This window comes from Sinohyriopsis cumingii, chromosome 2 (genome assembly GCF_028554795.1).
Source record: "Sinohyriopsis cumingii isolate HCF-2022 chromosome 2, ASM2855479v2, whole genome shotgun sequence".
Taxonomy (NCBI): Eukaryota; Metazoa; Mollusca; class Bivalvia; order Unionida; family Unionidae; genus Sinohyriopsis; species Sinohyriopsis cumingii.
The window spans coordinates 156,773,526-156,790,941 of record NC_142962.1 but is presented as its reverse complement, the minus strand read 5'-3'; the positions used below and the strand labels follow the sequence as shown (position 1 = coordinate 156,790,941).

General features: G+C 34.9%; 1 protein-coding gene across 1 annotated transcript in view; it reads right to left on the bottom strand.

Annotated features, from left to right (window-relative positions):
• Positions 1-17,416, bottom strand: part of LOC149806168 (sodium-coupled monocarboxylate transporter 1-like) — a 121,885-nt gene that overhangs the window by 20,300 nt on the left and 84,169 nt on the right. The window contains exons 5-10 of the mRNA XM_089951081.1: positions 10,293-10,447; positions 8,161-8,301; positions 7,732-7,861; positions 5,273-5,361; positions 4,252-4,367; positions 3,096-3,163 (exon numbers count right to left, since the gene is read on the bottom strand). Coding sequence (XP_089807207.1) covers positions 3,096-3,163; positions 4,252-4,367; positions 5,273-5,361; positions 7,732-7,861; positions 8,161-8,301; positions 10,293-10,447 — 699 coding nt within the window. The remainder of the gene's footprint in view (positions 1-3,095; positions 3,164-4,251; positions 4,368-5,272; positions 5,362-7,731; positions 7,862-8,160; positions 8,302-10,292; positions 10,448-17,416) is intronic.

Genomic DNA, 17,416 nt, shown 5'->3' with positions numbered 1-17,416 from the left:
TGCAACATAGGTCAAGTGTTGATGTAAATATAAGAGGCTTTGTAAACAATACTTTCGTTCCTATCTTAATATCAGTCTTTCGGAATCTATGATTTGAGATTTTGGTTGTGTTCAGATATAATTTGAGATGAATCATTGAACTTATTGATTGGAATTTTTACAAAGTTCTCATTGAAACTTTTGGACTTACATACTACTTGGGGATTATCTTGAATTCATTTAAAAACATTATGGATTATAACATCTTGATACATCAAGAATATAGGCACATCGGCACATTAAAGACACGAAATTCATTCTGAATATTCCATTCTTCTGAACTTGTTATAGAACATTTACGATTATTTGGAATTTAATTCGCAACACTGTAAATTCCTCTTAGACTTTACTTCGTAACTTAGAAACAAAATGTATTGTCGATTTTACTAAACGTGTCGGTTCCGCTTCTTTCTAATACTCATCTTAAGAAAAAATATTAACATTGAAAAATATGAAGGACATTTCTTTTTCTTGAGCGCCAATATGACAATTTAAATTCTATGGAACTAGGAAAGTTTAAGTGATGGTGTAAATATACAGTATTTTCGTCAAATGTTTTGTGGATTTAGAAATATATCCGAAAGCGTGCATCACGTTTGAAACAGAAGAATAAAAGTGAAGTCTCTATTTTATAAGACTTAAATAGATATAGGTATTTTCTACGGGTGTGAATTTTGTACTTGCCATTCTAACTGCGGTCATACTACTTGGTGAAATCTTTTCACTGAAATCCAAACAAGATGGTATGGAATTTTTCTAGCATCTTTTTGATAAAATTATAGATTTTTTATTAAAACATTATTAAATAGTGAGTTGTATGTCGCTAGTATATATATATATATGAAGTGAATTTAGCAAGTGTGTTTTTCGATGGCCCTACATCATTATTTACGGCGTTTCCTAGCTGTTAAGGTGATCATTTCTTAAACAAAAACGTGACCTTATGCAATGAATAGTTTTTGATGATTAAATCAATATAGACAACTTGTATTGTTTTGGTATGAGGAAAGGGAGCCAAATAAAGTGGTCTCTCATATTACGTCCACTGTATTTTCTGCGGTATCTGTGTGCGTGGATGTCCGTTATCAAATAAAAGGCAGAGTGAAGAAAGTAAGGCCATTTAAACATACATTGTTTTAGATAAAGTGTCATTCAATGCAATATTGATTTACTAGCACTAGTTACATCAAGCTATTATAATATATGCCAGTTATTAAACATCTTCAGTATGTTTCAATATGTGTTTTGCATAATAAATAAACAATTACCCTCATTCATGGCAGTATATCTGAAGTATGTGCAGAGTTTTATTTCGCTGTTGACTTCAGTTTGCACTGCACGGCTTCCCACTCTTCCACTTCTAGTTCTTGCCCCACGCCTTATCATTCCTCTCTCTCTCTCTCTCTCTCTCTCTCTCTCTCTCTCTTAATGGTCTCTCATGATTTGAGCTGGAAAGAGAGCTGATTTATTTATTTTGTGTAACTATAGAAATTTCCACAAATTAGTTTATTTTGTCAGGTGTATCTTCTTTATTACACATCACATTTGCTAATGTGTACCACTTGTTTCTGTAATGAATTTTGCCACGTAACGACATTTATCATTTTTACGCTTGGGCTTTCGTGATTACTTTACAAACTTTCGTGTACTTATTGTAAATGGAGAGTCACCCGAGAGTGTGTTTTGAAGGTCGTTTTGGACCTGAATTCCCTACTCCAGTTACCGCAACTCCTTTCCAACTCCTGTGTAAAATGTACTTGAATACCCTGACTAATCAATAAGGCTAAAAATTGGAGAAGCAAAATAACAAATTAGTTATTTAAATTAGTGTCATGGCCATAAGTGCTTAATCTATTTACTGCTGCAATGTTTGTTGTCAAAAACGCCAACTTTTGATTTGTAATTTTCTTTTATATTTTGCAAAATGTACAAATTATCGTACGGAAGTGAAAGACTTTGATAGTCATCAAATTTGTCCCTTGAATCTATGATATCGAATATCACTGGATTTTGCAATCGGACCGTCCATTTGGTACGTATGCATGGAGGGAGAGGGTTAACCCAAATGCATACGCTTGCGTATGGCAGGGGTCTGCTGACAATGTACGTACGCATAGGAAACGGTGAGGGGTGAAACCTCGATAATAATTTGTTTAATACGTAACCTGTTCGACTGGGTTCAGGCGGCGTTTGAATTTTAGCGGACACTAGACAAACTTTTTAAAGTTATGCATATTATTTCTTTGATGCAGCCAGACATTCAACGTCGGTGGATTATCTGTTTTATTAAACACGTTACACGTTAACATTATTAATCCTTGATCTTTTCTGCGTGGATTAAAAATAGACCGTTATATAGAATTGGGGGTGGGGGGGCGGCGAGTCAAGCGTACGTACGCAGGTGTGTGTGTGTGTAAAAAAATACGCATTTGTACCGGGTGGGGGAGGGGTCAAGCTTTGCCAGATTTTTGCGTACGTACTAAATGGATGGCCCCATACTTTACAAAAGATGTAGTTTTAAGTAAGTCTTCTACCGCAGAAAAGATTTGAATACAATTATGAAAAGTAAATCCAGAAAAATTTAACTTTTTACTATTAAAATGAAAAGAAAACAGGAAAAAGATGAGAAGCAGAAGAGCATACTCATCGTAGTTGACATTGGTTTAGTGGCGTGATTCTGTTATGTCATTAACTTCGGTGTTCTCAATCTTGCATATAATTATGCAAATTTAGGAACCTGGAATCAATCATTTAATTCTTTCCGGATCCGCCGATCACTGCCGAAGGAAGGTTTCAAGAAGGAAATAGTAGATTCCTGTAACTGTATGTACTTGATATTATCTAAACATTGCATTCTAAATATTATTTAATCAAACAATATTCAATAACGTCCCGATAAGGTCGCAATAAAATTCAGTCCCATTTGTACAATCGGGCCTTTAACTATCCATTTATCAAACCATTCGCAAACGTTTATATTTTGCTCAATACATTGGAGACACATCTTGGTCTGGACAAGATACGAACCATCAATAACATAGAAATAAGATACCAACCTGAAGAACACCCCCTAGAAGTGATGCAACGTATGTCAATCCAATGCATATGAGACCAAATACGGCAGCTGAAAACAAAGCAAAATAAATAAATAAATACAAAAGTAGAGCAGACAAAATGAGCAAGTATAATGTATGTAACATGCTAAGACAAAATAATGCCAAAGCTGTATTTAAGTATTTAAGAGACTACGTTCAAGACAAATCCTGACAATGTTGGAAAGGTGACTTTTCTTAATTCCGAACAAATTTTTAAAATTCAAATGTTTCATAATAACTTATCATGTTCATTACTTTGGTAGCTGTATAACCAGGGATCTGCCATCCCTTTAAACTAATAGTTTCCTTAAAAAATAAACTTTTGGCTTCACTAAGAATACAAAAGCAAGCCAAGACCCTATTTAGTAACTAGCTTCTAAATGTCAGTGCCTTTTCTCAGCTAGAATCATAGGTGCTGTAGAAAGTATTCTTTTGAGGAGTCTAAATGAAGTTTGTTATTGGTTTATAAAACAAACAATTCACAAACTGTATAACGATAGGATTTACTTTTTCAATTAGATGTTGTAGCAATATTAGATGTTGTAGCAATGTTAGATGTTGTAGCAATATTAGATGTTGTAGCAATATAAGATCTTGTAGCAATATTAGATGTTGTAATAATATTAAATGTTGTATCAATATTAGATGTTGTGGCAATATTAGATGTTGTAGCAATATTAGCTTTTCATTGATTAGTCAGTGCATCAAATCAGCAAAATGAAAGGTTATTTCGTCTGAGGTAATCAAAGTTAAATGTACTGCACATGGACAGCCGATTCAGCGTGATGTGAGCTGGATTCATTAATGCACCCTTCTTGTGGTGAGTCTGCTACGCTAACCGTTGTCTCATCTCTGATATCAAGTGGAGTTTAATTGAACAAGTAGGATCTTAAGTTGCCGTGCGCTTCTAGCCTATGTCGCGGGTGGTTTTAAAACTCGGGTAAATAAAAGTCCCGGTTTGAACACTATATCCAACCAGTGACCAAGCGAAATACTTTTCGGTTGACTTTATTGACAGGACGACACCTACTGAATGACGCAGCTACTATAGAAACGCTATATTTCGTTAAGCTGAATTCGCCAAACGAAGTCTTAGTTTCAAAAGCGTAACCCTCACCTATGATTTTGGACGCGTTTGTTGCCCTCTCCTCTGACATATCTTTGTAGAAGTAGGCCCTGACAACATCTTGTAAGACACAGGCTGCGATGGAATTAAGGCCAGATGATATTGTACTGCAATAGGGAATTTGACAACATCTGGTAAAGCACAGGTCGCGACTAAATTAGGGTCACATGATATTGTACTGTAAGAAAGTGAATATGTAAACAGCTTGTAACACACAGGCCACGACTAAATTAAGTCCAGATTATACTGTACTGCAAGAGAATAAATAATATATTAAGGTCAATTTCTTTCTTCACAATGCTCCACCAGAAAGTCCCTCGCCCCATAATTAGAGTAATATAATTATTGAATAGTCTTATATCGGTTACCATCTAAATTTGCTTTTAAGTCGATTCCACCTCCAAACTGCACAGATCACAATCAACGTAAGCATACTGCGCTGGCGGATCTGGGCCAATGCAGTTTGTTTGGCGCAATCAGTAGAACAAAACACATATACCCTGATTAGAGTCTTTTTTGCCAGTTGTACTCGCCGTATACGTGACTACATACAGTACTGTTATGTTTACTGTAAGCCACATATATATCTATTATTTTAGTGAGTTTTTTCCTATGGGTATTGTAAAGAGGATATAGAATTACTCTGTAAGTCTCTGTTCTTGTTGATCACACATTAGCAAACACTGCTAAGCAACAATCTGGAACTAAAGAAAGCAATAATTCTGGAATCAAAAACATAATTACACGAATCTTCAGCGACGGTGACCTTAAAGGAGATAAATAATCGTGTTATGCAAGTTCAGAACTGTGTTACTTTATAATGTCATTTTATCAACAGGAAGAAAAGTAAAATGTAAAATGTAAAACATGTAAACACATTCAGGCTTACACTCTAATCATGTGCAAATTGGGAGGGGTGGGATTAGAGTAGACCATGATGCTATCTGGATTAAGAAACCTGAGAAAATATTTACCAAAAGCAACTTAGAATATTTTGATGACTTCCACGTACCTCAAAGCGCCACTGAATAGACAGGCAACAAACAATCCTGGAATGCCATAAACATTTCCCATAACGTCCATCACAAATAGAGGTAATAGCTGAAATGTTTGCAAAAGAAAATGTATGCAGTGCAAACCTTTTCGTATTAAATCTGCTTTAAGTGCAGTCCATGTTTTGGGTCGTTAGTAACTGTAAGTGGTTAAATAATAGCAGGGCCCACAATACACTAGTCCAGTAAATGAAAACGTGTTGTCCTAATTGTCAATATACTATTTCTTTTCTGATAGCAGGTAACTTGTTACCAACTTGTTCTTTGGTTCATCGATGACGATAAGAAAAGACGATGATGCTACCTTGTATTCATGTGAGATTGAAACATTTGCTTGGTCGAGTTGAAGTCTATCCAGCACTACATTTGCTAAATTACGAAAATCAAGAAGAAGTAGTAATGTAAGTATTGGCTCCTGAAAATATTAAATTTCGGTTTCAGTAGATATGACGAATTGTTGCTAACGCCGATATGAATGAATGGTAGTATGGTTAGTCATAATGACGGACTTAGGGATACTTCTGAATCAACGTAAACATAATAGAAATTGTTTTCGTGGTAGCATCAATACCCTTGCTGTTTCGAAATGCTACTTTTTTCAAAGAGGGGTAAACTCTCATATTATGTTATATATACAATGCTGTCGGGCTATTCTGCGCACCTAAGGTTTTCGTCACTATATTATCACCAAAACGCATCTAGAGTTCGAAAAACTGACGGAAAATAAAACATTATATCGCTTACCGTTTGAAAAGTGGCTATTGTCACCACATCATTCTGTTCAAAACTATATTAATTCCGAACATAGGGGATACTACCCCTGTGTTTTCGAGACTCATGAAATGTCGACCTATACTGTGCATAGCTTTACAACAATGTAACGTTTTTGCATCGGACTGTGGAAATGAAATACATAACTTTGCACTTTTTTCCGTCAGCATCTAAACATAATAATCAGGTCAGAGTTATAGCTTTTTCTTCTTCAAATAATTCAGCGTAAAACTCAATAAATGTGATGAGATTTTATTCAAACTAAATCGATGTTGAAAACGACCTAGTGTAATTTCAACATGTTATAAACCTCAGCATCTTATAACATGAACATATCACATTCAAGCCTTCATGGAAGGAGTCAACATTGCACTAAATTCACTGCGAATAGGGCAAGTTAAACTACCTCCATGGGCGACATTTGTCACATGCGTACAGTATTTGAGATGAACCCAGCCATCACAGTTTTCACAATTTGCCCAGGCAAGTATTTCGGCTATTCCAGATCTTCCAAACCCTTGAGGTGAAAACAAATTGTATACACATCAGACATGATCATCATTGTCATCATTATCATCTGTGGCACTATCATATGCATTCAGGAAGAAAACGTAGGATATTTTCTTCCATGTTATAGAGATTACTTTCCTAAATTAAATGTGTTATGCATATTTGATTTAATTTATATTTGATTAAATTTAATTTTCTGTAAGAATTAGTTTTTTTACATGTTAAAGTAATGTAATTTTGTTTACCGGAATTTGAATTTTTCCAGAAATTATTTTAACTTTTTTGTTTTCTGGTCCGACCTATGTATCTAAAAGCTCACCTGGTTCCTGGCCTTGATTGAGGATTAGGTAAACAACTCCATTTCTTAATTTATTTGTTAGTGGAATACATAAAATGAGATCAAGGCTGTACTGTAATACGTGACCTTAGACATGTAAATAGCTTCTAAACTGTTCTCGAAGGTGATCACGTGACCCTCATACGGGTATCTATTTTGCGTCTTAGATGACTGTATAATCTTTGTCTATTGAAAAATTAGTCAGTTTGGTTTTTTTACGTTGGACACTGAAGAGTATTTCGTTGTGACCTGATGAGTAGAAGTTATATTTTTTGGAATTATATTTTTTCCTGGAAATATTTGAGTGCTCATACATATTTCTTGAACAAAGACATTTCTTGAAATTTTGTTCGGAAATTCAAACACCGGATTATTGTTTGTGGATCGACAAAGAATTGTAGACACGTCCGTACTGTACTTTATCGCCTTCAATTTTGGAGTTTTCGTCGGGACTCGAACTTGAATTTATTAGAACAATTTATTACTAGGACTAATGGTTTATAGTTTTATGATGATTATTCATGGATTACTTTTGGATTTGATTCTTAAAACCGTAAGTACTTTTTTCCATTTTCCATTGTTTTTCCAGGTAAATAAATTATTTCTTAAATTTTACAAAGCTTGTTGATTTCACTTTTTCATTGTTAATTAGCCAACACGGTGGTATATATATATATATATATATATATATATATATATATATATATATATAGTGAGAGAGAGAGAGAGACGGACAGACAGACAGGCAAACAAACAGACAGCCAGAGATAAAAAAACACCTTTTGCAAGAGAAGTACATACCTGGTCAGAGGCGGAGACAAGTTTGAATTGAATTGGGTCACAATGTCTATAGAAGGCATACATCGTAATGCCTATCAAACAACCCAAGTAGAGAATTCCCCAGAGTCCTGGTAGATTGAGCCACATTGCTCTGAAATCGTACGAAAGAATGATTATAAAGCTGTTATTTAATGGAGAACTGACTGAGGTCATTTATTGCTTAAAAGTCTACACTTATAAACTTATAGATTTCTTGAAGTAACGTATTTTTTTCTAATATATTAGCATTGGTTCTTTGAAACACATATTTTATAACGACGTTCTTAATAAAATGTATTTATTACAGCCAACAATTACGCCACAAGATCATATTTATTTTAAAAAGTAGTACATTTCGTAGTATTAGTAGCAGTAGTATTGGTGGCGGTGACAATGCTATTGACGACTTACATTTGAGCTTCCTTTAGAGAACCACATGAGCACGCCCTCTGGACCTGAGATTGATTTACGCCATATATGGCAATCCACGTGAACATGCCGCCAATGACAAGGGCCCAAACGCTATGACGTGTAGCAGGGTCTGGACTCCAACTTTCAAAGAAAAGGTAGCAACAAAATATTTGTATAAATAAAAACTTTATGCACTGGAAAAATTCCCCAAGAATCTTCAAATTCAGATAGTATGAATTTTGAAGAGAAAACTTATATAAGACTTTAAATGATTAATACATAAGTCACGATTATTTGTTGCATGGCTTCCATACCGTCGTCTATCTTGTGTTATCTGGATCCGTCACCAGTTGCTTCATTCAATTCATACGAACAACGCATAGACTTCTTCCGACCGAAGTTATCAGAGAGCTTGCTGGTTTCAATGCCTTTAATGTTGGTATAAATTATACCGATCCGTCAGCAAATACGGCCTCGTTAAGTAGAAGAATACAAGTTTAAACTAACTTCTGAAACCCTGCTTCCAAGAAATTAGCTATATGTGGCAGAACGCGTCCCACCATCAAGGCTTTTAGAATTTTTAAAGATGCTGAACTGCAGTAAAATATGGAACCTATTGTTAACTACAAATGACCATTAACCAATATCCTCTTAGAACATTTTCCACAAAGTTTATAAGCTAACAACCTTGAAGGAAATCATTTTACAAACTACTCATTCGTTTCCAACAAATATTATCCACCTTATTAAACAATAGAAAACAAATGATAATGATAGGCCATACATAATGGCCACTATCGTTAAAACATGGCGAACTTTTAAATTACTTTTTCTCAAACAGCACTCGATAGTCTTTTAATAAATTGAAATGTACATTCAAACTTCAGAAGAATTCATGATTCTATAAAGGACGTCAGTTGCTATTAACTATGCCGGCTTTACTCAAATTAGCAAATATTGATACCCCTCTCGAAACAACTACTAAACCAGCTTAATACCAGATTGTCGATTCATTAATAATGCTGATCCTCAATTACTGATATAAAAACAACTAAACGAATACATTTGTACAGGTTTAGATGAAAACGCTTGAAACATTAAAAATCGATACTCATCTTTTTCTTAAATATATTATGCCATAAACTATTACTGTCAATATAAAAAATATATACACTTGGACCACTACTAAAATAACTGAGTAAAAATCAAATTAAAATAATTCAAAATAAAATGTTCCACATTTTGTAAAGAACTTGATCATGAGCATGTGGATCATTAACATAGATTGAATTGTCAATTTATTATTATTATTTTTTAATTTTTTGTTTTTGTTTTTGCAGTTGGTAGCGAATTAAGCGATCTCATTCTCACTTCTCTACCTGGGTATTTTGTTTTATGCGCGAAACAGCATATATTTAATATATAATGGGGATAAAAATGAATGGCGAGGAGAAATATTCACAAACAATTAAAAATACTTATCTTCACAACAACTGAAGAGAGTAGGATTCAAATTAAATGGAGTCCCTAACATCTAAGTAATTTATTATGTTCTTTCGTAAACAAAAAAAAAAACAACATAAAATCAAATTTTGATGTTTGGAATCCTTGGTCATATCAAGAAATATGTGCCAAATGTTTGATGAACTGACTGCTTGGTTAATTATAAGATAATATAGCTGTTAACAATTATTTGTAGCTACTGCAGACTTTGATTACTTGATTATTTTAACATCTGTATGTTTACAATGTAACAGAAAATAGTTTATAACGATGTTGCAGTTTCTAGATGTTAAGTTTAATAAACTCTCAGATGGAGTTAACGAAGATCTTCAAGCGAACCCTGACAATGATGGCTGTTGGGGACTCGGGTACACACACAAACACACACACACACACACACATCGCACTCTATCCTTGTGATAAGCCTGAGGTTATGTTTCCATTGATCTGCTTGAAGTCTTACAAACGACACCATATATTACTTTAGATGATATAAGCGGCCCAACGGAAGTCGAATACCTCATTAACTCTAGTCTGCTGTATCATCACATTAAGAATTGAATTCTACGTCACCAGTCATTGCCTGCAAGATTCAACACAAAGGGAGGGACACATTACAAAGTCCTTACTCTGTTAGAACAGTTCTCCCAGTCTCCTCTGCATACGACCATGCCTGCGACATGCCGCCCACAGACTCTGCACCTTTGATCAAGACAGCAATGAGACCAGCATACATCATTCCTATTTGAAATGAATCCGTCCATAGTACAGCTTTCATCCCACCCTGCAAGTACATGTGTAAACTATTTCGTTGAAAAATTAAAATAAAAGTTTGACCATGTATTTATTACTGTTAAATACAGCGATATAAAATGTTTCCAAATAAAACAGTCATCATTTAATATACACAGATCATGGTTCCGATATATCTCTTTCATTCTAATAATGTTTCTGTTTTTGACTTGTTATTTGTATTGCGGATGGTGATGGTGGTGGTGAAGAGTCAGTCAAGGAATCATTACGTGAAGTGCAGTGCTGCAAATATTCCAAGGGCCAAGAGCCTCAGGACCATTTATCAAATTTTGCAGGTATGTAGCTATACAAACGACTGGAATATCTGTCTTGAAAGAGTTGTCTAGAAGCAAACGCCTTTATGCTTTTTGTAACTTCGATAACAAATATTCAAGAAATTGATGGAGCGCCTAACGTTTATCCTGTGATATTTGAGCAAGCTAAGAGTTGTTTCTTTGTGTTAATTTATCATTCATCAGTACAAGTAATGTTACGAATATAAACTTTTGTTATTTTCAACCGATTAATGGTTAATTTACGAATTGATCCGACTGGTGATTAACCGATTTATCGATTGATTGATATGTATTGACTGATCAGTTGAAGGATAAATTGATGAACTGGCTAATCAGAATTTGATGATTTATTGATTGTTCCATTGACCCTCCCATTAGACAAGTGATAAATACATCAATTTAGAGATTACTTGCATTGGAATGTATTCCTCATTTAAAATGTATCCCAATTGTGGTAAAATACTTGTTGAATTAATATTCATGAAGCAGTCATCTTGAATTTTATCTTTCTACAATCACCTACTACTAACTAGGTCATTTACATGACAGTGTAAAAATTGTTTGCTATTTACCTGCTTGTAACCACATTACTCTGTTGTATAATCAATTGATGTACTTATCGCGTATTCATAAATTATAATAACTGACGGTACGTTTATATCGAGTGAACTAATTTCGAATATTTATAAGGAGTCTCTGATTCACATGTGCCGGGAACGAGTGAACACATCTTTGTTTCACGAGACACTGTTATCTTTAACCATGATCGGCCTTAGGGCAAGGCGAGGAAAACGGTTGCATTGGGCTCCGCGTTCCAAATGATGAATAATTTGGACTACTACAGCAACCACAGTAGCCGGGCACCGCTGCCAGAGTGTCGTCTTGGGCTAGTCAATCTATAAGGCCGGGACAGAGTGTCGCCTTGGGCTAGGCAATCTATAAGGCCGGGCCAGAGTGTCGCCTTGCGCTTGGCAATCTATAAGGCCGGGCCTGTCTTTAACTGATTAAATTGTGGATGTTTGATTCTCTGAGAATAGCTGTCTTTCATGCTGACAGACAGATCCAGCTCTAAAACGCATTCAGTCCACTGAAGGCGAATCATCACATGATCTGCTGCGAAGTTTAGGAAGTTGGGAAGGCACAACGCTAAGTTGACATGTCTACAGCAGAGTTTTGATTGATTTACAGATCACGATAAATACCTTGTTTTTAAAATATTATCTTACTAAAGACAGTATGCATAGGCTATGTTCCACCAGCAAATATATTTTAAATCTTAGTAACAACAGTATCAAACTTATTTATTTTACATAAAATGAACGACCAAATTCGAACGTTTTATACCTATTAGTTCAGGCTGTCCAGTGGTAGGCAGGACGTAGTGCGAGAGGCATTAAACACTAGAGAAAGGGAGGAAACTTTCAACCTAAAGGGAGCATTCCCCGTCGTTTCTACGAAAATAATCCTCAAGTCCTCTGATGTAAAACGACGCCGTGGACGATGGCGCCTAGAACTAATCTGAAACCTATGCACTCCACTGAGTCATACAAGGTCCGCTGCGAAGTTTAGAAAGACAGGAAGGCACAATGCTAATTTGACCTGTTTATAGCTTTTACAGTTTGGAAAAGGTTAACGTACACTTGCATGCCTTGCAACTAACTGGATTGACATTTATTTCTGACCGCTAGTTTAGGAAATTAACGGTAGATAGCTGGTGAATAAGACTGCTTCTGTGCTATTGTTAAATGTAGCAGAAAGTACACAGACATAGTTTTTCCATAAATGTTTGTCCATGAATATAAAACTTAATTTTCACTGTGTTACTATGTTCTGAAAGCGCACATATACGTTTTCGGCACCTCTTGATTTGCCTCTCAGGTCCTGGAAGTGAAACTAACCCCATGGAGCTAGCATTCTTCTATTAGACGCACATAAAAAATAATACCTTGCTATTTACTCTCTCTCAAATTCAAATAAACCGCCATCATTCACATTAGGAAAGTAAACATAATTGTAGCGCTTTAAACTTTCCTTGGACAGATAATATCTCATTTTATAACTAGTATTACGAGCTGTGAAAATCAGAAGATCACATTTTTGAAATTCCAACCATTTGCAATGATACGAAACTCCAGAAAACTGGAACAATCAAACTTGCGTATATTCCTACAAAAACTTACGGTGGGGTATTTTCCAACTTTGACAGTAAAGTTCGAGCAATGCTCCAGTTGGGGCGATGGTTTCTCTAACTACTGCTGTCCATTAGCTCTTGTACATGTCGGTACCTGAACATGAACCTGAATCAGCAGGTATTTTGAGCGACTGTGTTATAATGATGCTATCCAAAGCAAACCCTTATGAAGTAAAACAAACCCAGAAGAACATATGGACTTAAATTTACACAATTTACGCAACTAACTTGTGAATGTTTCTCTCTGCATGTTAATATTAATATTTAAAAAGATTATGTGGAATTGTGAAAAATGTTAGATTAGTTTTAAATATTTCAACTTTTGCTATACTGATTTCTTTTTAAACCTCTAATTAAATGACAAGTTTAATTGGGCAGAGCCCATTTTCCAGCCAGAAAGGAGAGGAAACAAACTATAAGGATAATAAACGTTATTATTCTTAGGTTGTTTGAAAATTAATAAGTCATTTTGATAATAAACGGGCATCTAATGACCACACATTTTGAAGACGATTTTCTATGCACCGATTTATGATACCAAATTAATGTAGAGACGCTTTGACGCCACAAAGTTTCCGCAACATCAAACTAAAATTAGATCATTTTCCACCTGCAAACCGGAGTTTAGAAAAACACAACAATTGTGCTTACCTCAATCAGTTTAGAGACAGAATAATTCAGAGTCATCGTGATTTTATTGCGTCTTCTTCTAGTGCCAGGTATAGATCTTCCAAACTTATTAGGATTCAACGAGAATGAAATTATAGTAAACGTAATCAACACAAACAAAACAAAACAATGTGGTGCACATTTCTTTACTCCAATAGATACATGTTGTTAATTAACAGTTTAAACAAACACTGTGCTTTGCCTAACACCACATAATAATAAAGTGCCACGTCATGATCATAAACTCTCAGAAAACTTTAACATCAATTGAAATACCAAAAGTAGAATATAGAGACCCTTCGACGCCACGAAGTTACACTACTTAAAAGAATCAATCCTTAAAAAACATACAAAAACTGGAGTTTAGAAGGCAACGAATGCTGATCGCTACTTTGGGACAAAAATGAAACTTCATGGGATATAGTTCAATCTTTTCAATTGATAGACGCAAAATGTTTGCTTATCTCAATCAATCTAGAACGAGAATAATTCAGAACCACTTTGTTTTATTGCATCTGTTTCTAATTCCAGGAAAGAAACCGGCGACTTACCGGATATAGTGCGGGTGTCTCAATTTTGCATTGTCAAGAACATTTTTATTATCTTCATGAATTAACATTGTCATCTTAAAATTATCATGAATGGTCAATGCTTTTCTTTAAGTAATTGTCGTATACCAACTGCAGTTATATTTTATCATGTTGACTCGGCAGTGATTGCTGTATATACATCTCCATAAATAAATCAGAAAGTACCTTTCCGTTTGCAAAGTCTGGGAACTTGTTATTTTTCTCTCTCACTCTCTCCTTTGTAATGAAGAATGGAAGAGTGCTTTTATCTTTTGCAAGAGCATGATCATTTCGTACGAGAGTAATAGCTAGTAAGTTGATGGTTATTTGTAAATTAAAGAAAGGTCTATACAAGATTCTACAAGTGTACTAGCTTTCACGTTTTATTTTCTTGTCGGGTATCAATGTTGCAGCTGTATAATTGCTAGGCTGGTTAATAATAAAAAGTGCCAATCGATGAACTTGCTAACAAAACTTGTAACTAAAAGGGGAAACAATATCTTCTGTAATTCATGGTAAAATTGATGCTATGGGCAATTTGTCCTTGTTACCTAACATGACTTTTGTCATTGGCATCTCAATGTCAGACATGTTGTTTATCGATCATGAAGGTAAATATATAAGTGTGGCGACGCATCAGAAAGACTCACAATTTAGTCACGTCGTCTAAAGATTTAAAATTGATGTTTGTTTTCGTTTGTCTTTTCGTGATCTCAATATAATCCAGTAGTTATCGCTTCTGTCATGAAAGTACCACGCAAGAGTGACGGTGCATAAGAATGATTTATGATAAGTCACGTAGTCTTAAGATTTAAAATTTATGCTTATTGAAATGTTTCTTTTCGCGACCGCAGTACAATAACTGAGATAGTATTATGCAGTAAGTATTATGTATTATCATTTTTGTAACTCAGGAAGAACGGATCGATTATGCAGCTTGTTGACTCTGCTCGTAATCATCGACATCGTTGACTAGTCATGAAAATGAAAGTGGATTGACATGGATTGCAAACTGATCATCGACATCATTGGCTAGTCATGAAAATGAAAGTGGATTGACACCGATTGCAACTGAAAGGACCTCTCTGGCACTGAAATACAGGACATAGAGGAAATTCAACTTATTTTACCTTTTTAGTATATTGACATAAAAGGAACTGTAATAATTGTGCTTAGAGGAACTGTGTTTTTATAACGAAAACAATGCATATACATGATATTCAAACGGCATGCCTTTTTTGTTGCATTAAACAACGACTTCTTTTTCAGTAAATCATAATTTACATAACACTATTTCAAAGATAAATAATTACGTTGTTTACTGAAGAAGTTATATTTAAAAAAAGAAACTTGAAATTTTCTACAGTTTCTTTTGAACTATATAGTTTAAAAAATCCATCGTTTCTATCAATATTTTCCCATCTTATTTTTAATATTTGTAGCACGCGGTCTGATGTTCTCAATTTAGCCATATACCTTAATTTCAAACCTTATCAAGGAACATACCGGAGTTAAAAATCATTAACGAATGCTAGTCGTTATCTTTTCAATCGAGAGACACAAAGATTTTGCTTATCTCAATTAATTTGAAAACAGAATAATTCAGAACCATCAAGCTTTGTTGTATCTGCTTCTAGCTCCAGGAATTAAACGGGTGTGTACAAATGTAGAAAGAGTGTGTCTCCCTTTTGTAATCGTTGAACCAGTTTGTATTTTTGTCATGTGACATCGGAAATGTCTGCTGTACGTACATATCCCTAAATAAATCAGAAAGTACATTTCGATTTGTAAAGTTTGCTAAGTTCTCTCTCTCTCTCTCTCTCTCTCTCTCTCTCTCTCTCTCTCTCTCTCTCTGGCCAAGTGGTTAGAGCGTCCGCCTAGGATGCGGGAGGTCGCGGGTTCGAATCCCAAAGACTTATAAAAATGCCACTAACAGCTGCCTTGATAGGCGCTCACCATTAAGAGGTTAGTACTTGGACTGGTAGACCTGGTGTCAGGATAATGTGACTCGGTGGGACATGATGCTACATGTCTGCGACATGATGCTCCAGTGTTAGAAATCACTATAAACTGCCACACTGAAGACATCGTAGCGATATGTCCGAAATATTGTTAAAGCAACGTTAAAAATCCAAATCACACACACAAACACAGACACTCTCTTTCTCACTCTATCTCTCTTCCCTAAACAAATCAGAAAGTGTATTTCGATTGTTACAGTTTCCAAAGTCCGCCCCCTCGCTCCTTTGTGTTGAAGAATATGAGAGTGCTTTATTAGTTTTACAAGAACATGATCATTTGATACGCGAGCAAAAGCTTGTAGTGAATATCCTATTTGTAAATTAATGAAAGGTCTCAACAAGTCACACCAGGAATTCCTGACGAGAAAACCAATGTCCTGAACTCAAATCCTTGTAAACATGTTTCCTTACACATAATAATTATATGTTTATATTATCGAAACTAAAAGACTAAAGTTAGCTATATAGTATGTTGTTTACTGAAAAAATACATTAGTCAGGTAGGGCCAAACTCCTACCCTCAATTAATGACAAAGTTCAATCACACAAGTTAGATATACATAATATCTGAACTATATTTTTGCGCAATAAATGCATTTACTTAAGATTCATTTGGCATTTTTATGGTAGGTGTTTAGACTCGAATAAACATTAACACAAGAGAGTGAAAACAACAAGCTTTGAAGAATTATAATAATTTATTTCTCTGGAAAAATTCTGTAAAAATGAAAAAAACAAATATGAACTTACGGTTTTACAAATCAAATCCTAAAAAATACAAGAATAATCCACGAATAAAATTGTAGATGTCCTAATAATAAAATGTTCTAATGATTTCAAGTTCGAGTCCCGACGAAGAATCCAAGATGGAAGACGATGACGTATGATGTAACCAGTAGAATGTTGAAGTCTACAGTTCCTTGTAGAAACAAGAAATAGCACTCCGGTTTTGGAAATCCGAATATATTTTTATAAGAGCTGTCTTTGTTCAAGAAATTTCATATGAACACACGAATTTTCCAGGAAGAAAAAGAATTAATCCATCTGAATCCAAGTAATTTGAAAGAACTCCAAACAGCATAACATACAGTTTCCAGTGCAAGAGCTCAACTAATTCAGAATATTTCTCTAAAACACAGCTTACAATGTATTCTAAAACACAGCTTCGAAAATCCCCGAGTTGCGCAATGGAAAGAGGGGTCACGTGACCAAGTT